Source organism: Amblyomma americanum, chromosome 9 (assembly GCF_052857255.1).
Source record: "Amblyomma americanum isolate KBUSLIRL-KWMA chromosome 9, ASM5285725v1, whole genome shotgun sequence".
Classification (NCBI taxonomy): Eukaryota; Metazoa; Arthropoda; class Arachnida; order Ixodida; family Ixodidae; genus Amblyomma; species Amblyomma americanum.
Window position 1 is genome coordinate 87675114 of NC_135505.1, and position 25862 is coordinate 87700975.

The 25862-nt window shown below is 48.4% G+C and overlaps 1 protein-coding gene across 1 annotated transcript; it reads right to left on the reverse strand.

Moving 5' to 3' along the window:
• Window positions 1-3005: 3005 nt before the first annotated feature.
• Window positions 3006-7105, reverse strand: LOC144103494 (uncharacterized). Its single transcript, XM_077636194.1, has 3 exons — window positions 6838-7105; window positions 5626-6791; window positions 3006-3047 (listed from the first exon to the last, which is right to left on the reverse strand). Exons 1-3 carry the CDS (start codon window positions 7103-7105, stop codon window positions 3006-3008), a joined length of 1476 nt encoding a protein of 491 aa, XP_077492320.1.
• Window positions 7106-25862: the final 18757 nt, after the last annotated feature.

Consider the following 25862-nt stretch of genomic DNA (forward strand, 5'->3'; position numbering starts at 1 on the left):
TCAGCAAATTGGCATAGACCTCCTCGGCCCTTTTCCGAAGTCGACCAGAGGAAACCGGTGGATTGCGATCGCGACAGATTATTTGACCCGATACGCTGAGACCACGTCATTTGCAAACGGTACTGCTGCTGAAGTCACCGACTTCTTCGTCCACAACATCGTCCTGCGTCATGGCGCTCCTGCAGCTAAAATTACTGACCGTGGAGCTTCATTTACGGCCCGCTTCACTCAGGCTGTACTCAAGCTCACGCACACCCGCCATAGACGTACAACAGCCTACACCCGCAGACAAATGGCTTGGTAGAACGCCTCAACAGGACCTTGACCGACATGCTTTCCGCGTATATTGATATCGAGCACAAGACATGGGACAAAATTTTCCCATACGCAACATTCGCGTATAATACCGCGCAGCAAGAGACGACGCAGTTCACTCCGTTCGAATTAGTCTTCGGTCGACAGGTTACCACCCCCCTCGATGCTATGCTACCCGTGGACCCCCCTGACAGTGAGAGTGAACTTGTTGTCGACGTCGCCACCTATGTTCAGCGCGCGGAAGAAGCACGGCAACTGGCCAGACACCGCATTCACCGTCAGCATCAGATCGATGCTGACCGCTACAACCTTGGACGCCGCTACGTTACCTACCACCCAGGCGACTATGTGTGGGCTTGGACGCCCGTTCGTCGTCGCGGGCTGTCCGAAAAGTTACTGCGCCGCTACTTCGGCCCTTACCTTGTTGTCCGCCGCCTCAGCGACGTAACGTACGAAGTTGCACCAGCCTCGCCAGCTCGTTCATCGCACAACGGCAAGCGCAGCGACGTTGCGCATGTGGTGTGAATGAAGCCGTACTACAAGCGACCCCCCGCGTGACTTTCCGGCTGCATGTAGTCATATTCTGTGGTGTCAGACTCGTGGTGTACCTCTTGAACACTTTTTCTCCCCGCTATTCGGTCTGACGGTAACATCGCATCGGGGCGATGCTCCTGAAGAGGGGGCAGTGACACGAGGATTGGAAGTAGAAGAAGAAAGAGATCGCAGCCTCTAGAAGTAGACGACGCTGAAGTGTAGGTCCGTTTCTCTGGTGCCCTCGTTCAGCCGCTGCAGTTCCTTTTCAGTGTAACAACTGTTACAATATATACATTTTTCCCTTCGCCGAAATAAAAGATCTCTACTCGCTGTATTGAAGTGAACAGTGATGGAACCTAACATCAGAGGTTATCGTCAAAATAAACCATGGCTTCATGACAGCTCACTTCTCCGCACTTCCTATGTTGGCGACATTGTTTTAATTTTAATGTCAAGCTTTCACCTGCTCATTTCTCATAGAATGTAATCCGGTGTTAATTATTAAACTTTTTTCTTTTTATTATTGGCGACCAACCTGAGTTCGCGCCCAGTGCTTCTTTATTAAACCTCAAAACCTTGATGTAGCCAGATGACCTAGGAAGGGCTCATAAAGGTAGCACCACCAGGAACCGGTCAGACTACTGTGTCGAAGGAACACGCTAGAAACACAGGCGCATTGCAAATTAATTTCATCTAGGCAGCTTTTAAAATGGCGTAAAAGTTCGTCTTAATGGCTGGTATTCATTGTGGGCCGCATACCAAAGCTTAATTAGTAATCACGGAATTATAAACAACCCCTTAGCTGCAAGCAGCGGGCTAAGCCCTCAAAACCAAGGTTTCGCCCCGTTATAACCTGGATGGTACGGGCACAAAAACTGCAATAAAAACATTCGCACCCAATTCTTCACACCATCTTTACCTTTTAAGGTATATAAATAAGGTCACAGCATTTCAATAAACACATCATTTCAGCTGTAAAGGAAAGCCTGCGTTTTACCAGTTCCTTTAAGTTATTTTACCCTCCTTAACATGCGCCTCTAGTCTCCTTGATCAGCAAGCCAACTTCTTATTGTGTTTAAGTGTACCTCAGGAACTGTCGTTCTGCAATAAAATAATAAAGCTTAATGTGTCGCCGTTAACCCAGCTTAATAAGTCACGAGAAACGAGACCGTACGCAGACTGTATACAGATTACAGCCGACTACAAACGCATGCAGTGTCAACCACTCACAATCCTTGTTGTTGCGTTGTGTCTACTCCGTTAGCGGACCCAACGGGTAGCGAAGAGCCGATCGTCAGAAGTCGGGCAGCAGGCACTCGGGCATCGTGTTTGACGACGATGCAGAGACGAGTCGAGCAATAGAGAAAACTAACAGAGATTTATTTACATGGTGATCGAAGCGATTTCGGTCCCACAATGAGCACTGCGGCTCGTTTTAAACGGTCCCGTGTACCCAGGTCCCTAGTTGGGGAACTTGGTTTAATGAAAAGCGTCCAATCACTACCCTTTCGGGTCACGTGCACTTTCTTCGGGAACCACCCACCGAGACGTCCCCGACACACCCTCGCCACTTCCGGCGCCTGGCCGTTCCTGCAGCAGCGATGACAAACACGAAAGGCGACCCACGTGGAAGGAGCGAAAACAAGGCACAAGTCGAAGCAGCACTTGCGAACAGAGTTCCGCACAATGGAAGAGGAGGCGTCTTCAGAACGGCTGGTACACAGGTGGTGGGGCTCGCTGTAAACAACAGCAGCCGCGTCCGCCTCCGGGCACGGGCCACCCAACAGGACACCCAGACACACTCTCGCCGCCTCCGGCAACTGGTTGTAATGGGCTTTGCCACTTAGCGCACGACCCTCTCGGCGCCGCTCTCCCGATGCACACAATTGAAAAAATACGCGCGCCGGGAACCCGAGGAAGCAGCTTGGAGAAGTTTGGCCAGACCAGCGGATGTCCGTCTGAAACCCACAGTCCCGAGGCTCGGGATATTTCGAAACGCAACAGCTTCTCCGGCGGCGTCCGAGATCCCGATGGACAAAGGTCAACAATCATTGTTCAGAGGGATAACTGGGGCGGATGGTGTTCACCATGTGCTTCACTGATGCTGGTACTCTGTTTCTTCAGGAAGTCTCTGCAGCTCCCCTTTTTTTTTTCTCTCAAAATGACGGCTTCTTGTTCTCTGCAGGCCAGTTTACTTCCTAGGAAGGCAGCATCAGTTGAACAACACAGAAACCACAACTGCAAAGCAAGTGCCATGACTTTCTCCCTGAAATTTACCAGGCTTCTTTTCAACCAAAACGGTTTTAATCCTTGATCAATTACGGCAGCCATTGAAGCAACCTGAGCATTCTTCAAACATACAAACAAGAGTTCAAGATGCCCGATAAAAAAAAAAGTGATAGTACGCATAAGTCACGAAAAAAAATGCACACAAGCCAGAATCTCCGAGGCTATCAGTTACACTAAAAGCAGCGACTTAAGCCATCGGCATTGCCGTTCAATTTACCTCTTTTGTACCGAACGTCAAAAGTGTATTGCTGCAGTGCGAGGCTCCAGCGGAGCAGACGGCCGTTTTTAGGGGACATACTCTGCAACCACGTGAGAGGACAATGATTCGTTTCAATGATGAACCTGGAACCGGCGAGGTAGCATGCAAGTTTCTGCACAGCCCACACAAGAAAGGCGCATTCCTTCTCCGAGGCGCTATACGCTTCTTCTCGTAACGTAAGCTTACGGCTAGCGTAGAGCACCGGATGCTCTTCCTCCTCCTCGGCTCTTTGGCACAATACCACGCCCATGCCGGGGTCACTGGCATCGCGCTGTACCATAAATGGCCTTGAATAGTCGGGTGCATGCAGCACAGGTTGGCCCATTAGCGCCCTTTTCAAGGCTAAGAAAGCCTTTTCCTTTTTTTTTGTCCCAGCGGAGGATCTGCGGCTCGGTTTTTCTGAGAGCATCAGTGAGAGGACTGGCAAGCTCTGAATAACGTGGGATATAGCGCTGGTAGTAAACGGCTACTCCCAAAAATGACCGCACATCCGTTTTAGTACGCGGCTGCGGGAAATTACTGATAGCTGTCACCTTCACCTCAGATGGTCGGCGGTGGCCTCGCCCCACTATGTGACCCAAGTAGGTCACCTCTGCACGTCCAAGCTGGCATTTCTGAGATTTCACTGTCAGACCCGCGTCGCGAAAACGTTCAAGAACCGTTCGCAGGTGCGTGATACGCTCAGACCACGATCCCGAAAACACCGCCACGTCATCTAAATAGGGCAGGGCAAAATCGTGCAATCCCCTCAAAACCTTATCCATCAGGGACGAGAAGCAGTAGGGAGCGTTCTTTAAGCCGAAGCTTAATACTTTAGGACGGAATGTCCCTACGGGCGAGATAAATGCCGCATATCTGCTTGCCTGTTCGGTAAGTGGCACCTGCCAATAGCCCCGAACGAGATCGAACGTAGAGATATACTGAGCGCTGCTAACTTTCTCAATTCTCTCCTCGATATTGGGTATGGGGTAGGTCTGATCCTTGGTTATGAGGTTTAGCCTCCTATAATCAATACAAGGACGTGGTTCCTTGCCAGGGACTTCCACCAAAATGTGCGGTGAGGTGTAGTCACTCTCGCAAGCCTCAATGATGTCGAGGTCAAGCATTCTTTTAATTTCAGCCTCCATAATCTCCCTTTGCCGCGGCGATACCCGGTAAGCTTTCGAACGTACGGGCTGAGAGGAAGTAAGCTCGATGTCGTGAACTATCATCGTAGTTCTGCCTGGCTTGTCCGAGAACATGTCTTTGAATTCGCGCACGAGTTCTGTTAAATCTCTCTTTTGATCAACACTGAGCTCAGCAGCCTCTACCATGGCCTTGATCGGTAGGTCAGTGCTGCCCTCGTTTTTCGGTGCGCCTAGTTCCGGGAAATCTAACGGCGTTTCTTCAGGAGCATTCAGCGACATGTTTACTATCTTTTCTCTTTCTCGGTACGGTTTGAGCAGGTTGGTGTGGTATATCTGCTGTACCTTTCGCTTTCCAGGCATGTTTATTATATAGTTCGTGTCCGACAGTCTCTGAATGACTTTCGCTGGGCCCTCCCATTGAACTTCTAGATTGTTTTTCTTCGAAGGCCTCAGTAGCATTACCTCGTCTCCGGCTTCAGAACAGCGTGATCTCGCCGTCCGGTCATAATAGTGCTTGGCCTTTACTTGCGCTTTACTCATCTCGCGTCCCACCTGCTCCGGCGCTTTGTGCAGTCTTTCAAGAAGCGCGAGCACATATTCAACCACCGTGGGGTCATCTCCTCGGCCTTCCCACGATTCCCGAAGGATGCGGAGTGGAGATCGCAGGGAACGGCCGTAGACCAGTTCCGCTGGTGTGAATCCAGTGGCCTCATGAGAAGCGGTTCTGAGGGCAAACATTGTGGCCGGCAAGCAGGCGTACCAGTCTGCTTTGCGTTCGAAGCACAGTGCCCTCAGCACGCGTTTCATATCCGAATGCATCTTTTCCACTGGATTGGACTGCGGGTGGTACACTGAACTATTTATTAGTTTAATCCCGCATCTCTCCAGGAAGGTTGTAGTTAGCGCGCTGGTAAAAACGGTCCCCTGATCCGACTGTATTTCCGCGGGAAACCCGACCCGCGCGAAAATGGACGGGAGGGCGTTTACGATCTCTATTGCGCTTAATTCTTTCAGCGGCACTGCCTCAGGAAACTTAGTAGCGGGACAGACTACAATCAATATGTGACAGTAACCAGACCCTGTTTTGGGAAGGGGGCCAACCGTGTCAATCACGAGCCGTCGAAATGGCTCTGTGATCACCGGAACGAGCTTCATTGGGGCTTTCGCCTTATCTCCTGGCTTGCCCACCCGTTGACATGTGTCGCAGGTCATTACCAAATTCTCTACCTCCCGAAAGCATCCCGGCCAGTAGAATTCCTGCAGCAAGCGGTCCTTCGTTTTCCTGAGCCCTAAATGACCCGACCACGAACTACCATGAACCAAGTGCAAAAGATCACGACGGTAGCGTTTAGGCACGACTAACTGGTCGAACTGTACCCCTCTGCGATCATGATACCTACGATAGAGTACCCCGGACCTTTCTTGAAATAGCACATTTTTCTTTGCAACACCTTCTTCCTCCCGGCACCTAAGATTCTGCAGTGTGGAGTCTGCCCTTTGTTCAGCTATCAAGGACGATCGGTCAACCCCTAGCAATCTTTGCAGGCTATCAGATGCCGGTGTTATCAGAAGCTCACCAAAGGCCTCTTTAAGCTCCATACAATTTTTGCTACTTTCAGGCCAGCCCAGAATGTTTACTTCTTCAGTCGCCGTTGCGGGGACCTCTCCTGACGCGTCAGGAGGCTCACTTTCCACCGTACCAACGCTACTTGACGCTTCCAGCGGCATGGCCTTAGCAGCAATTTTTCGTGCTTTCGAGCGAGTTAGCGCGTAGACAGTCCCGTCCCTGAACACGAGGTCCTTCTGCCGCAGCAGTTGATCTGATCTGTTTGAAAACAGATAGGAATATTGCATCGGCAGGCTGGCTGACACGGCAGCCTCCGTATGAAGTACTCCAAAGGGGCCTTCAATGCTTATGTTAGCAATAGGAAGGCACACGCTATTGGCTTCCACCGCCAGTTTAATCCAGGCACACTCCCCGGTGAATTGCCCTGGCTCTACATACGATGGGTGGACTACGTCCATTGTAGCTGCCGAATCTGGCAGCACGCGACACGGCTTTCCATTCACTACAAGATCTCGGATGTAGGGCTCTAGAAGCTTCAAATTTTCCTCGTTGCTGTCCACTGACAAGCAAACAACTTTTGGGTTTTTGCACACCGCCGCCATATGTCCCGGCTTTTGGCAGTTATAGCACACCGGCGCCCGTCTCTTTTCAAAAGCTTTCTTTTGGCGCTCTTCTGCTTCAGGTGCTTCCTCTTTTATCCCTGCGCCCTTTTCTGAAGATTCTACACTCCGTGCCTGCTCCTTCACTTTGAAAAGTTGCCCCCTCTCTCCAGATGCTTTCCTGTTCTGGTACTTTCTTGGAGCTTTCCTTTCTGTCGAGTGCACGGCGCGAGACGAACTCTTCTGCCAGGTCAGCTGCCTTCGAGACAGTCGTAACGTCTTGCCTGTCTTGCAACCAGCGCCTTATGTCTTCAGGCAAACGACGGTAGAACTGCTCGAGGCCGAAGCATTGCATCATTTTCTCGCTTTCGTCATACGCCTTACCTTCTTTTAGCCATTCTCCCAGGTTAGCCATCAGCTTGTACGCGAAGTCTGGGTATGACTCATCCCTCTGCTTCTCGGCGTTGCGAAAGTTTTGACGGAATGCCTCAGCTGACATTCTGTACTTTTTCAGCAGACTAGACTTCACTTTGTCGTAGTTGTCTGAATCTTCCTTACACAAGCGGGCAATCACATTGGCAGCCTCACCAGACAATAGAGTCAGCAAGCACTGTGGCCACGTTGCCCTAATAAACCCTGCCTTCTCGCACGTGCGCTCGAAGTTTACCAAAAACAGACCTATGTCCTCTCCTTTCCTATAAGGTTGCATGAGGTCTTTAATTCTGACCGACATGGGCTCTCCTACGCTAGGTGCTATGCTCTCACCGCTTTCGTTTCGAGCCTTTAGCACCTCCAGTTCAAGACGCTTAAGCTCAAGCGTTTTCTCTAAGCGTTTATCATTTCTCTGTTCTGCTTCCCGCTCTGATTTCTCTCTTTCCGAAATTAGCTCCAGACATTCTGAGAGCTCATCGTCGTCTGCCTGAAGTGCCTCGATAGCCGCGATGATGGCTGGCTTTCTTGTTTGGTCCCGGACATCCAAACCGAAATTTTTGGCCAACTCCAGCAAAAGCGGCTTTTTTAATGCTTTCAGATCCATGGCTGCCTCTAGAGCTGCAAGATTTTCACTTTACCAAGAAATATTTCAAGTTACTTAGAAACAACATGTCAAAGATAGCCACAATATACAAAACCTTTGTAAGCTAACTAAGTGCAAAGCCTGGTGAAACCTCAGTGAAGAAAATCCCAGCACTCACCGAACTGTGCAACCATGATCCCAGCGGAGTCGATCCCGACGCTGCCAACCAGTTGTTGCGTTGTGTCTGCTCCGTTAGCGGACCCAACGGGTAGCGACGAGCCGATTGTCAGAAGTCGGGCAGCAGGCACTCGGGCATCGCGTTTGACGACGATGCAGAGACGAGTCGAGCAATAGAGAAAACTAACAGAGATTTATTTACATGGTGATCGAAGCGATTTCGGTCCCACAATGAGCACTGCGGCTCGTTTTAAACGGTCCCGTGTCCCCAGGGTCCTAGTTGGGGAACTTGGTTTAATGAAAAGCGTCCAATCACTACCCTTTTGGGTCACGTGCACTTTCTTCGGGAACCACCCACCGAGACGTCCCCGACACAACTTCGCCACTTCCGGCGCCTGGCCGTTCCTGCAGCAGCGATGACAAACACGAAAGGCAGCGACCCAGGTGGAAGGAGCGAAAAGAAGGCACAAGTCGAAGCAGCACTTGCGAACAGAGTTCCGCACAATGGAAGAGGAGGCGTCTTCAGAACGGCTGGTACACAGGTGGTGGGGCTCGCTGTAAACAACAGCAGCCGCGTCCGCCGCCGGGCACGGGCCACCCAACAGGACACCCAGACACACTCTCGCCGCCTCCGGCAACTGGTTGTAATGGGCTTTGCCAATTAGCGCACGACCCTCTCGGCGCCGCTCTCCTGATGCACACAATTGAAAACATACGCGCGTCGGGAACCCGAGGAAGCAGCTTGGAGCAGTTTGGCCAGACCAGCGGATGTCCGTCCGAAACCCACTGTCCCGACCCTCGGGATATTTCGAAACGTAACATTGTATTGGTCCTCTCTTTTGCTTTTTCTTAGTCACTCTTCATTATTTGTGCCCATGAACACTTAGCGGTGAGCTCAGTTGTTTACCAAGTGCAATATGACGTCATTACTTTACGGAGATCTTCGGGACAGTTAACTCGTTTTGTCTATGCGTGCCTTGAGCGTTAGTTTCTAGGCAGCCGCTTTTAAGGCGCGCTCACATTAGCGGGAAAACGCGCAACGCAGGACGTTTTCCGCGTGCCGCTTCCCGCACAAGCCTGTTTTTCTCCCGCGGACAGCCTGCTGTGCCGTCCCGCAGAGCGATGGGTTCGGTACCTATTTTTCCCGAGCCGCTAACGAGAACAGCCAATGGGCGCCGACCGTGAACCGTGACGTCGGTCCCAGTTCAGTGGCCCCATCGGCGGAGGCAGAGGCTGCGCGCGTCCGGCCGGCCGGCCGGGCACTCGGCGGCTGCTTTGCCAGGGCGACGGGAGGGGAGCTAGCAGACGATCAAGACGACGACGCGAGAGAACGCGGTTTCCAGTCTTCTCTAGTGTCACGTGACTATCCCCTTCTCTTTCTGCTCGTTCGGGTCCTCCCTCAGCGCCTCCTCTCTCCACATTCCAAGACAACCGCAGCGAGAAAACGCGCGCAGTGTGAGCGTCATTCTGAGGAGCTGCGAGGCAGCGTCGACGTTGACGCTGTGCCGGTGCGGGAAGCTTCCCGCTAGTGTGAGCGCGCCTTTACAAAGCAATGCCTGGGCAGCTGTTTTCAGGGTGTCATTCGATAGTGTTTTCAATTTTATATTTCCGGCCATATATATCACTGTTGATTATCTCCTCGCATAATAACCCCACCGGCTGAACATACGTTCCTACTCCTCTGCACTATTATTTAAATACCCAAAACTTGCTCTTGGTCTGGTCACTGAAATTAAGTACGGGTCAGTAATAAAAATCTTTGCACAAGTGACCTCGCATACTATACGTCGAGACGTAGTTGCTGCTACGCCATATGTTCATCTAAGCCAGATGATCTACGTGCATGGCGCCGCGCTTGTTTCCTGTTCTTTAATGATGTACTTAAGCGCTCGGCTAGATTCTCGCAGTCAGCTTGGGTCGCATAGGACAGCTGGTCCAGTGCAGGTAATCGCTTCTGCACTCCGGCGTGACACCCTCCTTGAGGTACAGAAATTAAATGACTTCTAGAGCGCTCGAAATATTAACGTAAATCAACCTGTGCAGTACTGCTGATGACAAGAAACGAGGTGCGTATGGTGATGGTACCTGGCGTATAATCTTACCGATGACTTCGATGACAATTTATTTTCTGCAGTGGGCGTAGTCAGGATGATGATGATGATAATGATGATGATGATGATGATACTATGGTACAGATCATCGCATATGCTTGCACGCAATTCCAACGGATGCCTTTCAGTCGTTGCCAACTGTTTGCAAGACGAGAACCTACAGACTTTTTAAACAGGCTATAACGTCTCTTAGCACATCCTACTAAATTCCACAAATACCTGAAAATGTAGGTTGCTTAAATTCTTTTCTTCATGGCCGTACAGCCTAAGGGTTGTAATTTCATCAATGGAGACGAATAATTGATTTTTCGATATATAACTGCCCTTCAGACGGCGAGTCGTGTCGGTGTTCGGCGTGAACTGTTCAGCGAAACCAGAAGGTTGGTCGACAAGTTCGCCAATTCTAGGTGCTGAACACATTTCTTGAGTAAAAATCATTTTTGTTTGTTGAATATGAGCTCGAAGACAGACCCATTCCAGCCTCGCTACAGCAAGAAGCTTAGATTAGGCCTTATAGTTGCCTTTACAGCCGTTTATTCGACAAAATTATAAAGCACACAAATCTTTAAACTCGCATAACAACATGCTTTAACAGTTCTTATAGAGACCACTGGAAGGAAGAGAACACAGTTATTTGAATGATGTATTATTTTCCAGATTAGGCAACGTGCATTGTAATGATTGAATGCTTCAACTATTTCGCTCTTGGGGCGAGGTCCTCCCCAAAGTCTCTTGATGCAGGTCTCTAACAAGATTACCTTGCTCCTCTCCGTCCTTCTTAGTGCGACCCGGACTCGTTAATCAACCGATGCGATATTGGATGTAGGTGCTAAAGAAACGGACTAGCACTTCACAAGAAAAGCTGCCTAAGACGTGACAGGCAACATCCCCTGGGCTACGATGACCCGAGACTTGCACTACAACCGGCTCGAAGAATCATAAGGGGATGACAAGGTGCCAGATCAGAAGGCCACCATCGAGTAAAAGAGATGCAGATTGGTTATTCACAAGTAAACAATTTCAGAATTGTAAGTGTGTCATTTTTCTTAATTTCCGACCACGCACATTGAATCCTCATTTAAAGCCCACTGACGCAGTGGGAATACTCTCAAGGTTGGCGTTTCTTTCTCATAAGCATTTAAGTTTAAATAATTTCTGCCTACTAATCGCCACTCAAATGCATTTTCAACTGCTGTGTTCGGGACTCTCGTCCTGTACGTTTATTGCCCAGAGGCCATAGACACTACAATGTCCACAAAAGTAGCTGTTTTCCTCCCAGAAGGTTCTTTGTTCTTTGCAACCAAATAAGCTTCAGTAGACTGCGCGTTTGCCAAAGAAGGCCTGGTCGTGCTTTGGCTAACAGTGTTGGTGTTTGTATTACCTGTGCATCTGAAAGAGGCGGTCACGATATTTGGCCATATTTAACTATTAAGGCATGTGAGGCTCCTCGGAGCAGCCGAGAGACGGACTGACCGGCTCTCCTGCACGGTATCACCGGGGTTGTCTGACCGAGCCGAAATCGCCACAGCGATTTCTTCCCCAATCTTAGGTGCTTTAATTTTAGTTATACTATCACATTTCCTCAAATAATTCATCATCTTGACGGCTATGTGGTATAGCGAATCCAACACAGAAAAGATGCGATTTCGAAGCAGCAGTGAGGCACTAGATTGGTAGCCATGAAAGACTGCAACGTGTTTAAAATCTGAAAGTGTTGGTCGCTTGTTTCGTCTTTATTAGCTCGGCTATTGAACTGATTTCCGCCTAAACACTGCTTGGGGACATGCATAAGAGCTCGTCAGCTTTTGCTTCTAACATTTGGTGTTCATACCGTCCATAGCTCCCCTCGGCGTTCATGGAGTACATTAGTATTCATGGGCCTTAGACTTCATGAGCCGCCGCGTCAGAGTGTCGCATTTAAAGCAAGACTGTGTTAAGTCGACCTTTGATGATGGTGTGAGAACAGGCTTGAAATACCGATTTCATGAATTTTGTTACTTCTTTTAAAAGGCAAAGGCGGGGCTAGTTGGTGTTTAACATGGGAGTGCATTCTTCTCTACGTCCCTCGTCGTTTTGCGCGGTGGCAATATGCACTCCCCTGGTACCTACTAGCAGTAGAAATACAGACATTCGTTACGCTCGACAAAAAAATTTCCAAGAAAATTTTCCTACTGCCCCATCACCCCCAAGGAACTAAGGGTTCTTATACATGAACATTTGTTGAGGTGGGCTTAAGAAGGAGCGTTCCCCTCAAGTGCGTATTAAACATTCAAGACGAGAAAGTGTTCAGTTTCCATATAACTTGAGAAGAAGCGCCCAAAGGCGTCTTTGAGTGTCCAAGTGATGGTGGTGGACGCGAATACCTATTTATTTCCTCGAGTACTGCACTTATAATTCATCGTGTAGCTGCCTTGCGGCTAAAAGGAATCAATAAAAAAAGCCTGCGCCACACTGCCACATCTTTATCTAACCTTACAAATGCACCCTGCCATGTTCGCCTAAGAGAAACTGAATGAAAACGAAGAAATCGACTGGTATTCGTAAGGTATACATAGCTACAAGAATGGCTTTACGAAACGAAAAAACTAAAACGGTTTCCAAAAAGCTCTTTCTAAAATCTTCCGTCTAAAGAGCGAAACATATGCCTACTCCATAAAGTCAGGAAAAAAATTTTTTACAGTACCTATTATTGGGATTTACTGGTATCAAGGCGTTCTCACCAACTTTCCGCTTTTCTTGGTGGGATGTAATCAAGATATCAGTAACAAAGCGCGGTCCGCTTTTCGTACTTTATTTTTCTTACTTATCCTTTTTCTCCTCCTTTTCTATTATAGGGTCGCAATCGAACAAGCTAAGTGAAGCTATTAGCATGGAGTGCTTTCAAATAATCTAGGTACGAAACAACGATTGCCATTCTCAGCAATACAAATGAACCTCTTAGCTGAGTGGGCATACTGGCAGTCCACAGTTACGAATCACCGGCGCTATGAAATTCTTGCGCACCAGATAAAGTCTGTTTTTTCAGCTCATGCAGCTTGGTTTCTTGTACTTTTTGTCGACGCATTTTGAACGCTGGTATACAATTTCGCACTAAAAATTTTCGTCATAAAGATAGCTGTCATCAATGAGCAATAACTCCATTTCACTAAATCGCGCAGTCAAGCATTACGAAAATTTGTTAGTGTTGCTTCAAGCTGGAAAGAAAAAGTAGCGCGAATGGAAAAACAAACAAGAACAAGAGGGTCGTTGACTAGCGCTTCTAAGCGCCATCTTATCCTTGTGTCGCTTTTTCTTCGGGCTATAATTCATGATGCACAATCAAAGTCTGTTGTGCTCTTTGTCTTAGTTAAGCGTAGAAACTCCGTTAGTGCCTCATTATGGAAGGTTTTATACGCACCATCGAAGTAAGCAGGTGTATGTGTGAAGGGCCAGATCATTTAACGTCGTTTTGCTGTTCACTCACAGTCGCTCCGTATTCAACCACTCCTCTACCACCACAATCGCTCTCCTCTCCACTGCCCGCCTTAGCCTCTGTCTCCATGGTCCTTCCCACGCGTTTACAATTACAACATCGCCATTAAAGCAGGTCAACTCTGGAACAGGGTAATATGAACTTCCTCGTAAAATATTCCTCTTATAGAATTGCTTCCTGGTTTCTTTTATTTAGTACAGGCGGTCAGTTAGACATAGAACTCAGCCATATAAACAATAAACAAACAGGGTTTTGCTACTAGCAATCTTGATTTTCTGATGGTTTCTAAGATCTTTGTAAATATCTCGTAACATTCTGGAAATCGATTTTCTTTAGCTTGCTGCACAAACGATGAACCCGGACGAGCAGACAGACTGAACAAAGCGATGGCTTGAGACATAAGAGTAAGCCTCGACACTTTCCTCTTCATCGGCAGTTGCTTAGTCCTTTTCTACTTGAGCTCTACAGAGAACTAGGCAGCAGATTGGGCATGAGAGAGCAGCAGCCATGCGGACCCGTCAAACCTTTTGCTTTATAACGCAGATACAATACTGGCCAACAGATTCAGTTTTCCTTCGCACAAAACGCATCTCATCAATCCCATGGAGCCTTTAGCACATGCGCACTTCATAGCTGCCAACAAAAGAGCGCTGTTTAGTCAATAAATCTTCGAAAACACCCCAACGATGCAACAGCGATGACTGAAGTCACCATTTGTGACCTACCCGCTCGGGGTTCTCAAACAGGGTCAGCCCCCTGGACGGAAACAGCATATGTCCGGACCACGTTTAAACAGGAGCTGCACGTGTGGTTCTTCGGTGAGCAGGAAAGAGCAGCAGGCATGCGGGCGCACCAAATCTGCTTTCTAACGCAGGTTATTCCGAGTCCCAGTTTGTTTTGTAAACGCACAAGCAATCTTTACTTGCTGCTCTTTCAATGCCCAAACGTACTCCTTAGTGCTGCTATTGAATGTGTGCATGTTCTGAAGTTTCTCCTTTTTCGTGGGGACATTGAGCTAAACCCTGGGCATTTAAACGGTCCTGGTAAAAGTAATACCGATGTAGTCACTTTACTGGAAACAATGAATGGGAAAATGAAAAAAAAAATCACTCGGAAATTCTCGCCCAAATTGCCGAGATAAAGGAATTGCAAATAACCCTCGAGAAGCGAAGGAACTTGAAGCGAACATCGCTGCTTCACAGCCCTGCACTGCTGCCATTGCCCATACAGTTTCTGACACTATCCACACCGAAACTATTGCCCTCACTGGACGGCTTGACGAAGTAGAGGACCGATCATTACGTGCTTCCTACGGGCTTCCTGATCAAGGATCCGAGTTGTGGGCGGAATCGGAAACGTAAGTTCGGGATACTATTTCAACCCTAAATATGCATCTAGATAAAGAAGCCATTGCCCGACCACACAAGCTCGCCAAGTTTGATCCAAACAAATGTCGTCCTGTGATAGCCAAGTTCTCTCGTTTCAAAGTCAAAGAGGCCATATTTGTCGCTAGATCTACACTTACAACGGAAAGCGTCAGTGTCTCTAAGGGCTACTGCGTTGCCACTCGAACATCCCGAGAAAAAAAAATATGCATTTGGTAAAGTGAGCGCTGAGGCAGTTCCCATTTCGGCAGAACAAGCTGTTTATCACTAAAAAATGCTATTTCTACCTTCCCTCGACTAAAAATGTTCGCGAAGAGGAATGTGATAATCCCAATGATGGTGTTGCGCATGTCAGTCGAGCTGAACCGCTATGCCCCACTGTTGACTCACCTTTATCTTAACAATCTGCTCGTAATAGTGATGCTGCCGTTGAGACCTGATTTCTTTTAGCAAACATTCGAAACGTAGTAAACAAACGTGATGCTTTGTGGCCGCTCCTTCACTCCTTTTAAGGCTGATTCTTGTACCCTTAACAAAATTTGGCTGAAAGCTAAAATTTCTAGCAGTCAAATTTTCAGCTGTGAAAAGTCTTATAAGATCTATCGATGTGATCGTGCTGAAAGATCAAGTGGAGGTGTCCTAATTGCCGTTGCAGACCATCTTCACACTTTTCATTGCTCTGTTGCTTCCTCTTTACAAATTTTGTGCGCATGTATATGCATTAGCAACCGTGACATTGTCTTCTGCAAATGCTATCACCCTCCTACTGCCCCTTCATCTTGCATGGACCTTCATGATGTATTAAATAATATTCCAGTCAGATTCCAAAGTTTAGCTACAATTGTTCTCGGTGACTTTCGTTTATCAAAAAATAAACTGGTCTTGTCCTGTCCCATTTGCCTCCGATTTGTGACCCGCAGTCGACTCGAACTACGACAACTAGTTCCAATATCTTTGATCTCATTCTTACTATTTAACCTGATGTAGTTCACTCACAATGCTTCGCAGGCAGAGAGACCGCAGTATTATTCTATTTTGACTTGTATGAACCGTAAATCTCTGCATCTAATACAAAAAGACCGTCAGAGACTAACAGTGCTGACTTTCTTTCAATAAATAGTGAATTAGGAAGATTTTTGGAAGAATACTTATGTCGAAAATAAAGGAATACTGCCGACAAAAAAGGGAGCTGTTAAAACATTATAAGACGTTTCGGCTTCTGTACGGAAGCGTTGTTCACTGAGCGGAAAGCCCAAAACACGCAGCACGAATTATAAGTTTACTACCCGATCAGAGGCAATTTCGTGAAACCTTACATTCCATCATGGAAGAATACTAGCCGAATTTTTTTCGCGCCCTTTAAAATCAACTGGTGTCTCTTTAAAGCAAAAGTTCAAACGCTGCTAGACAAACACTTACAGCGACATAATATAGCGGGCAAACAACGGTCCCTGTGATGTACCGCTTCTATAAAAGAACTTTTAAACAAAAAGAAGCGGCTTTTTTGTAAGGCAAACCTCAGCAGTAGGGAGAATCCCTGGGTGTCTTATCAGAAAATTCTGTGTATAAGAGTGCACTGAAGAGTAATAATATTGTAACAGTTGTTACACTGAAAAGGAACTGCAGCGGCTGAACGAGGGCACCAGAGAAACGGATCAACCCTTCAGCGTCGTCTACTTCTAGAGGCTGCGATCTCTTTCTTCTTCTACTTCCAAACCTCGTGTCACTGCCCCCTCTTCAGGAGCATCGCCCCGATGCGGTGTTACCGTCAGACCGAATAGCGGGGAGAAAAAGTGTTCAAGAGGTACACCACGAGTCTGACATCACGGAATATGACTACATGCAGCCGGAAAGTCACTCGGGGGGTCGCTCGTAGTACGGCTTCATTTGTACCACATGCACAACGTCGCTGCGCTTGCCGCTGTGCGATGAACGAGCTGGCGAGGCTGGTGCAACTTCGTACGTTACGTCGCTGAGGCGGCAGACAACAAGGTAAGGGCCGAAGTAGCGGCGCAGTAACTTTTCGGACAGCCCGCGACGACGAACGGGCGTCTAAACCCACACATAGTCGCCTGGGTGGTAGGTAACGTAGCGGCGTCCAAGGTTGTAGCGGTCAGCATCGATCTGCTGCTGACGGTGAATGCGGTGTCTGGCCAGTTGCCGTGCTTCTTCCGCACGCTGAACATAGGTGGTGACGTCGACAACAAGTTCACTCTCACTGTCAGGGGGGTCCACGGGTAGCATAGCATCGAGGGGAGTGGTAATCTGTCGACCGAAAACTAATTCGAACGGAGTGAACTGTGTCGTCTCTTGCTGCGCGGTATAATACGCGAATGTTGCATATGGGAGAATTTCGTCCCATGTCTTGTGCTCGATATCAATATACATGGAAAGCATGTCGGTCGAGGTCCTGTTGAGGCGTTCTACCAAGCCATTTGTCTGCGGGTGGTAGGTTGTTGTACGTCTATGGCTGGTGTGCGTGAGCTAGAATACAGCCTGAGTGAAGCGGGCCGTAAATGCAGCTCCACGGTCAGTAATGATAGCTGCAGGAGCGCCATGACGCAGGAAGATGTTGTGGACGAAGAAGTCAGCGACTTCAGCAGCAGTACCGTTTGCAAGTGACGTGGTCTCAGCGTATCGGGTCAAATAATCTGTCGCGACCGCAATCCACCGGTTTCCTCTGGTCGACTTCGGAAAAGGGTCGAGGAGGTCTATGCCAATTTGCTGAAAAGGGGTCTTTGGTGGTGCTATGGGCTGGAGAAAGCCGGCTGGCTTCAGAGGAGGAGATTTGCGCCGTTGGCAATCCCGGCATGTTGTTACGTATCTACGCAAGGATGGGAGTAAATTGGGCCAGTAATACTTAAGCCGTATCTTTGCCAGTGTGCGACTAACCCCCAAGTGTCCGGCGGATGGTTCATCATGACAAGCGCTTAAGATTTCGGAGCGTAACTGGGATGGCACAACAAGCGGAAACGTCTCTTTGTTGCTGTCAAAGTTGCGCTTGTAGAGGACTTCACGCCGCAGAATGAAGGTCTGTAGTCCACGGCGAAACACACGAGGTACATGAGAATTCAAACCCTCCAGATACTTAATGAGTGGCGCCAACTCAGAATCTGCTCGTTGAAGCTGCGCCATACGGGAGATGCTAATGGCACAAAGAACAGGGCAATCTTCGGGAATGTCTTGCGTAGCCGGTTCCACGGGCGCTCGTGATAAACAGTCCGCGTCCTGGTGCTGCCGACCCGATTTATAGACGACCGTAACGTCGTACTCCTGTAAACGGAGGCTCCATCTGGCGAACCGGCCAGAAGAGTCTTGAATGCTGGTCAGCCAGCATAGCGAGTGATGATCGCTGACAACACGAAACGGTCTGCCGTAGATGTAAGGTCGAAACTTCCTCAGAGCCCTGATGACGGCAAGGCACTCTTTTTCGGTCGTCGAATAGTTCCGTTCCGATCGAGAAAGTGTGCGGCTCGCGTAGGCGATTACTCGCTCTGCGCCGTCCTGCCACTGTGCGAGGATCGCTCAGAGGCCGACATTACTGGCGTCAGTGTGGACATCAGTCTCTGCATTCTCGTCAAAATGAGCTGGTATTGGTGGACTTTGAAGGCGGCAGCGGAGTTCCTCGAAGGCTGCGTCTTGGGCACTTCCCCATACGAACGGTGTGTCATCTCGAGTCAAGGTAGTCATTGGCTCAGCTAGGCGAGAAAAATCTTTAACAAAGCGGCGGTAATACGAGCAGAGGCCCAAAAAAACGTCGGAGGGCCTTCTTGTCGGTTGGGCGTGGGAAATTGGAGACGGCGGAAGTCTTGTCGGGGTCTAGAAGAACACCTTGTGCGCTGACAACATGTCCTAAGAAACGGAGCTCCTCGAAGGCGAAATGGCATTTATCTGGCTTGATCGTTAGTTGTACAGACTGAAGAGCTTGAAGGACAATGCGCAATCGCTGCAAGTGTTGTTCGAAGCTAGACGAAAAGATGACCACGTCGTCCAGGTACACAAGGCACGTCTGCCACTTCAAACCAGCGAAAACAGTGTCCATCATGCGTTGAAATGTGGCCGGAGCGAAGCAAAGTCCAAACGGGAGCACCTGAAATTCGTACAGACCGTCGGGTGTCACGAAAGCCGTTTTCTCGCGGTCTCGCTCGTCCACCTCGATCTGCCAATATCCGCTTTTCAAATCTAAGGAAGAGAAGAACCTGGCGTCCCGGAGTCGGTCAAGGGCATCATCGATCCTCGGGAGTGGGTATACGTCCTTTTTGGTAACATTATTCAGTTTCCTGTAATCGACACAGAATCGCAACGTGTTGTCTTTCTTTTTCACCCGGACCACCGGCGACGCCCACGGACTTGTTGACGGCTGTATAACGTCGTCTGCAAGCATTTCATCGACTTGCGTCCTAATAGCTTCGCGCTCTTTAGGTGAAACGCGGTATGGACGCTGACAAACTGGTGGCGTGGCCGAATCGGTGACAATGCGATGCTTGGCTACCGGCGTACGTCCGAGCTTGGAGCTCGCCGCGAAGCAATCTTTAAAATCAAGTAGCAGCGACGACAGAAGGTTCTTCTGATGAGGTGACAACTCCGGGTTGATTTTAACCTTCTTAAGGGCGTTACTTGGTGCGGCATCGTCGTGAAGATTCACCTGTACGGGGCACAGATTCGGCAACCTATCCACATCGTCGAGGAAGGCGACGGCCGTTCCCTTGGCGAGGTGCTGAATTTCGTTCGTGAAATTCGTCAGAAAAACTGTCGCACAGCCGTCTTTCAGTTCAACAAGACCGCGCGCGATAGCCACACCCTTCTCGAGCAACAGCGAAGGGTGACTGTCCGCAATACCTTCGTAGTCGTGAAACGAGTCGTTCCTCACTAACACCAGCACACTGGACCGTGGTGGCAGCATTACGTCGTCTTCGACTATACGCAGAGCGTTGACTCCTGGGCCTTCTGTGTTACTGTGCGCCACGGCTTGCTTCGTCGAAAATGTGACTCGCGCCTCGTGTAGATCGATCACAGCACCGTTTGCCTGTAGAAAGTCGAGGCCCAGGATCAAATCTCTCGAACTCTCGCTCAACACGACGAATTCACCCACGTAGACGAAACCGCGGATGCCGACTCGGGCGGTGCACCTTCCGGCCGGGCTAATGAGGTGACCTCCAGCCATGCGAATGCTAGGGCCCAACCATGGTGTCAAAACTTTGCTCAATTCCTGGGCGAGGGTGTGGTTCATCACGGAATAGTCAGCCCCAGTATCAAGTAAAGCGATAGTGTCAGTTCTGTCAATCGTCACACGCAAATCAGAAGTAGCGCGTCGGATGCTGTCGCTACCCTGCCCCGGTGAGGAAACACCGTATCGGTATATCGGCGGCGGAGGATCTTCAGTTTTCCCGACAGCAGCGGCCTTGCCTCCGGAGACCGCTGGAATTAGTTTTCCCGGCGTGGACTGGGAGAACGCCGCTCAGGGTAGCCGGCGTCTCGGCGAAGGCTTGGGGAACGGTAACGCAGCGGAGATGACGACCTAGGATCGTAGCGACCGTATGTCCCAGGCCTCAGACGGGTCGACAGATGAGCTTCAATTTCGAGTGGTCGTTCGCCATTCCGGGGGCAAAGGTCGTCGGGCGCGAAACCACGCAGACCCACTCGGCGGTACGGGCAGGCCCTGTAAAGATGTAAAGAGCAAAGGGGCCGCCGGTCCGGTGCACGCCACACTTCACACTTCCGTGGCCGCTGATAAGCTGGTCAAGCAGGCACACGGGAAACACCAGACTGCTGCGCTGCGTGAGTCGCGGTATTCACGTCGTAGCCTGGTGTTGGAGCCCGGCAGAGGACAGATGCATAGGTTGGTCTGACCTCAGTCTGTCTTGGGATCTCAGGCAGTTGTTGCCGCTGTGCTGCTAGATGCACCTCGTCCCGGACGACTTCAGACAGCGATGTAACAGACGGCGCGCTGGGAGGCAGCTGGAGGGCTTGTAATTCCTCCCTGACGATCGACCTGATTAGGTCCCGTTAAAGGGCCGCATCACTCCCTAGCGGCATTGAAGAAACAGCGGGCCTAAGCCTGCTTACATCCCGATTGTATTGCCGGGCTGGTTGCAGGAGCGTCGTCTCCATGGTAGTCGCTTCCGTGTGGAATTTGGCAACAGTACACGGTGGACTGCGCACAAGACCGGCGAAAAGTTCCTGCTTGACCCCGCGCATGAGGTGGCGAAGCTTCGTCTCCTCCGCCATGAATGGGTCAGCGCGCTTGAAGAGGCGCGTCATGTCCTCTACACACATGCGGACGCTTTCATTAGTCCGCTGGTTACGGGAGCGAAGCGCAGCTTCAGCTTTCTCCCGGCGGTCTGCGTTGGGGAATGTAGCTATGAGATTTTGGCGAAATGTCTCCCAGGTGGACAGGTTGCTCTCGTGGTTCTCGTACCATGTCCTAGCGGAGTGCTCGAGCGCAAAATACACATTATGGAGCTCACGGTCGTCGCTCCAACCGTTGAAGCGGGAGACCCGCTCGAAGGTGTCCAGCCAGTCTTCCGCATCTTCGTACACGTCGCTGTGAAAAGATGGCGGTGTTCGCGGCGTGTGGTAGAGGATGGGCGCCGGGAACCTACTGTCTGTGGCCATTTCCGGTGGGACCGTCGGTCGAGGCTGCGTCTTCCTCGTCGGGTTGTCAAGAGGCCCGAACTCAGGTGTCTCACCGCGGAGGCGGCGGCTTGGGCGCTGTTGGACCGGTGTGAGTGCCGTCTTTATCTCGTAGGCGTACGCAGGTCGGGAAGCGTACCCAGCACTGCTCCACCAGATATGTAACAGTTGTTACACTGAAAAGGAACTGCAGCGGCTGAACGAGGGCACCAGAGTAACGGATCAACCCTTCAGCGTCGTCTACTTCTAGAGGCTGCGATCTCTTTCTTCTTCTACTTCCAATCCTCGTGTCAATATTAATTGGTTCTTGGGTAAACGAAATAGCGCAGTATCTGTCTCATATATTGTTGGACGCCTGAACCACGCCGTAAGGGAAGAGGTAAAGGAGGGAGTGAAAGAAGAAAGGAAGAGATGCCGTAGTGGAGGGCTCCGGAATACTTTCAACCACCTGGGGATCTTTAACGTGCACTGAAATCGCACAGCACACGAGTGCCTTAGCGTTTCGCCTCCATTGAAACGCAGCCGCGGCAGTCGGGTTCGAAACCGGGAACTCCGGATCAGTAGCCGAGCGCCCTAGCCACTGAGCCACCACGGTGGGTCACTGAAGAGTGTCAAACACGTTTTTTTTCACCATACTCTTCGTTCTTTACTGATTAGTAATGCAAAAAGTTTTGGAACATTGTCAGTGACTCTTAACCCAACGTGATAACCTCATCTGATGCGAATGGCATTGCTATTCCTAGATAAGAATCTTGTGGCATTTTTACGTAGGTACTTTCAAGCACCTTTTGCGACTGTCATCTGTAGCTCTGCTAGTTAAGGACGAAATGAATTTCCTCCCAATGAACACTCTGTTTATTGATTCTGTCAGGGTGCAGAACTTCACTTATCCGCACCTTCATCTGTGAATGGCATTAATTCAATTTTTTTTAAAAAGTACCAGTGTGACTTCTTCCATAATCCTATGAAAGCTATTTTCACTCACTTTTCAGTCTTCAGTGTTACCAAGTGAATGGAAGGTGAGCAAAGTGGTGCTTCTATTTACGTTCGGTGACACATTTAGTCCTGCTAATTATAGACAAATTTCTGTAAGTAGCATTCCATGCAAAATCTTTGAGCTCATCATTTTTCTAACCTGATCAATTTTCTCTAAAGGAACTCACTTTTTACGCCACAATATATGGTTTTCGAAACTTTTTTTTTGTAAGACACAGCTCATCTCTTTTACTATCTCCTTGCAGCTATAGATTCTATCCTACATCGACTTAGGCATAGTAGCAGCGCAAAAACACACACACAAGAGATGAATAGACACCGAGAGACACGCACAGACAAGACAAGTTACCAACTCGCCCAAGAGCTCATTTTGCTGAAACCTACATCGACTGCATGTTCTTGGATTTTTTCAATGCATTCGACCTTGTTAAACATCGCCTACTTTGTTCGAAGCTTAGCAAATTAAACTTCGACCCCAACTTTTTAGCATGAATCGAAAATTTCTGCATCACAGAACTCAATTTGTAATTTTTAATAACTTTGATTATTCATTTTCTCCAGTTTACTCATGTGTACTCCAAGGCTCTTTTCTAGGGCCTTTACTTGTCGTCATCTACATGAGCGATTAGCCTGAGCAAAGTAATTGTAATATGGTGTCTCCTGACGACTGCGTAATTCACAGAATAATTACTTTTAATTCTGACTCCGCCGAGCTTTAGCCCGATAACAAAATGTTCGACTCGTGTAACATATGAAAAATGCGCCTTAACCTTAATAAATTTAAAGCAGTGAGAATCTCCCACAACACAGCTTCTATTCGCACTAACGATTTTTGCTACCAAATATAAGGTCTTTCACTCGAAGGCATAAAATATTACATACCTAGGTGTTTATATAACCGATTTTCTCTCCGGGTATACGTATATTAACTAAATTTTCAGCAATGCTAATCGCATGCTCGTTTATTCAAAACTTAATTTTTCTGTGGAGCCTTGTTCATTAAGACAGTTACTTTATAAATCCCTTGTGCGCGTAAATTTTTACTATGCTTGTTCGGTGCGGGATGCCGGTCTTGAACATCTCGTTCAATCTTTAAAATCGATGCATAATCTAAGCGCGAGATTCATACTTCATAACTACTCTCTTTTATTCATGTGTCAGTAATGAAATGTTTTGAACCTTCTCCTTCTTTCATTACGATGGATAGTGGCTTCCCTACTGCAAAGACCCCATATGCATATGGTGTTATTAGACATGGGTCACATGGGTGACAAGGGTCATATGAGGAATAAGGTTCATATGGGGATGGCATTTTTCCAAAATCTGGGAGCCATCACCATACGACTCGAAAGTACATGGTAACTCGTGAATACACATGTAAAATAAGACGAATGCAATAAAAAACGGGAAAAAATTAGCTCCAGAACTTGGTTTCGATTTAGCCACCAGCATATTCTCCAATTAACACGCTGACCATTAAGCCGCGTCGAGCACTGCAAAAATAAGCATTATTTTCTGATGCTATGGCAAATGCATATTTTCGCAGTTTTTATTACCAAGTGAGCACCTCGCCGTCGTAGCTATAGCTGCTTGCCTTACAAATGTGCTGATTATTTTTGCGGGATATCAGCAGTGTCACCCATGCCCTGCATCTTTATTAAGCATCGGTTGTGGTAGGAACATCTGAGCATAATTTCTCAATGTTAGCTTTCATGTCCCCTCGGAACTCGCGTTCAATTCTTACTAAGTACAGCTATCTGGCTGATGAATTCCTGGCATGATGCGTCGTTATTTTCACATGCGGACAGCAGAGTTACGGCGTCGAGAATACACCTCCGGCTAAGCATTCAGGGGCACGCAAATACACACGAAACCATGAAATGATCGTGGCAGTGTACATCATTGTTTACATACAGATATCCTTGTCATGTAGATTTCTAGTATAATAAGATGATTGACCCAATAGGTTATTCAAGTTCTGTTAGCCTAACCATTGCTCATGTGGGCAAATGTGCACATATGGCCGCATGGCCTCATATCACCTCCCACATCAGCTACGCTTCCTCCCCTATGCCCCATAACAATTCAAATTGGTCCTGATATAGGGCGCGTATTTATCGCTGACAATATATGTCCCATTTGTCTTCATATGTGTACCATAAGAATTAATACGTGACAAATATGACCTCATATGTGTCCATTGGTCTTCATAGGTGTCCCATATGATTTTGGTTGTCCCCTATGAATTAATATATGTCCCACATAAACTCATATATCCCCCTATGAATTCATACGTGTCCCACATAAAATCACTTGGGACTTTATCAATTGAGTCGTCTACCACTTTTTTCACAAAATCTATCAATGCAACCAGTGTTTTAAACTAGAGCTCCTACATTAACCATCGTACACCTATACCCGTAAAGATCATCTTCACCAAGTGCACGTCCCATCTTGTTGAAATAAGGCTTTTTTTATTCACTCATTCCCAAGAAAATTCAAGCAGGAGCATGTGAAGTTTTATGAGGGCGTTGCTACTCAACGAAGAAATGGTAAGGTTATTCCGTATATTCCCAAGGTAGCTCACGACACATGAGAACGCAGCTGTAAAGCACGTTGTGTTTTCTGAACCCTGCAAGCTCTATGGCTAATGCTCGCCCATCTCGAGAGGCAAGTCCAAAAATACCGTTTAAAACAGTATGAGAACCTGCTTATGCCATAGGTTCCCGTTTACCTGAGAAAAGGTTTACGTCAGCCAAACAGGAAGTTGTATCAATTATCAGCTGCGTGAACACCACAAGTTCTTGATTTCTGTAGATGAGAGAGAAAATTTGCCTGGCCATATCAGGGAGTAAGTCTGCCGCTTACCCTTCGGTAATCGTGGCGTTCGTGGCGGAAGTAGGGGCAAAGATGAGCGCAATTCTAGAAGCATACTTAATCATAATACGTGGCGATAATTAAATGAGTACCACATCAGTGCGCTTCCTGAAAACAGAATTCGCTTTCTTAGTTCGCCGGCGAGCGATACGCTGCTTATGTTGCCTTTGTTATTTCCGGAATGTGGCGATGGTTGTGCTGCGCATGCCCGTGTTACCCTTGCTGGGAGGTTAGCTTTTTCATTGAAGCACAGTTGCTAGTCCAAACGTTGTTGTGTGCGTCTCTCTTCTAGACTTTGTCCTTTATGACTGATTTTCCTCTACGTCTTCAGTAAGTGCCGCGGTTTTTGTTAACCCACTCGTGTGCGACTTCGCAAGTTTTGCCTACTGTGAGCAGGTGCGAGTAGTTCTCTCAGCGAGGCTTTTGAAATATTTTCAGGTGCCTGTTTGCGTTTTCGTGAATTTTGCTGACAAAATGAGAAGCAGATAGGGGATTTGTTTTTCCTC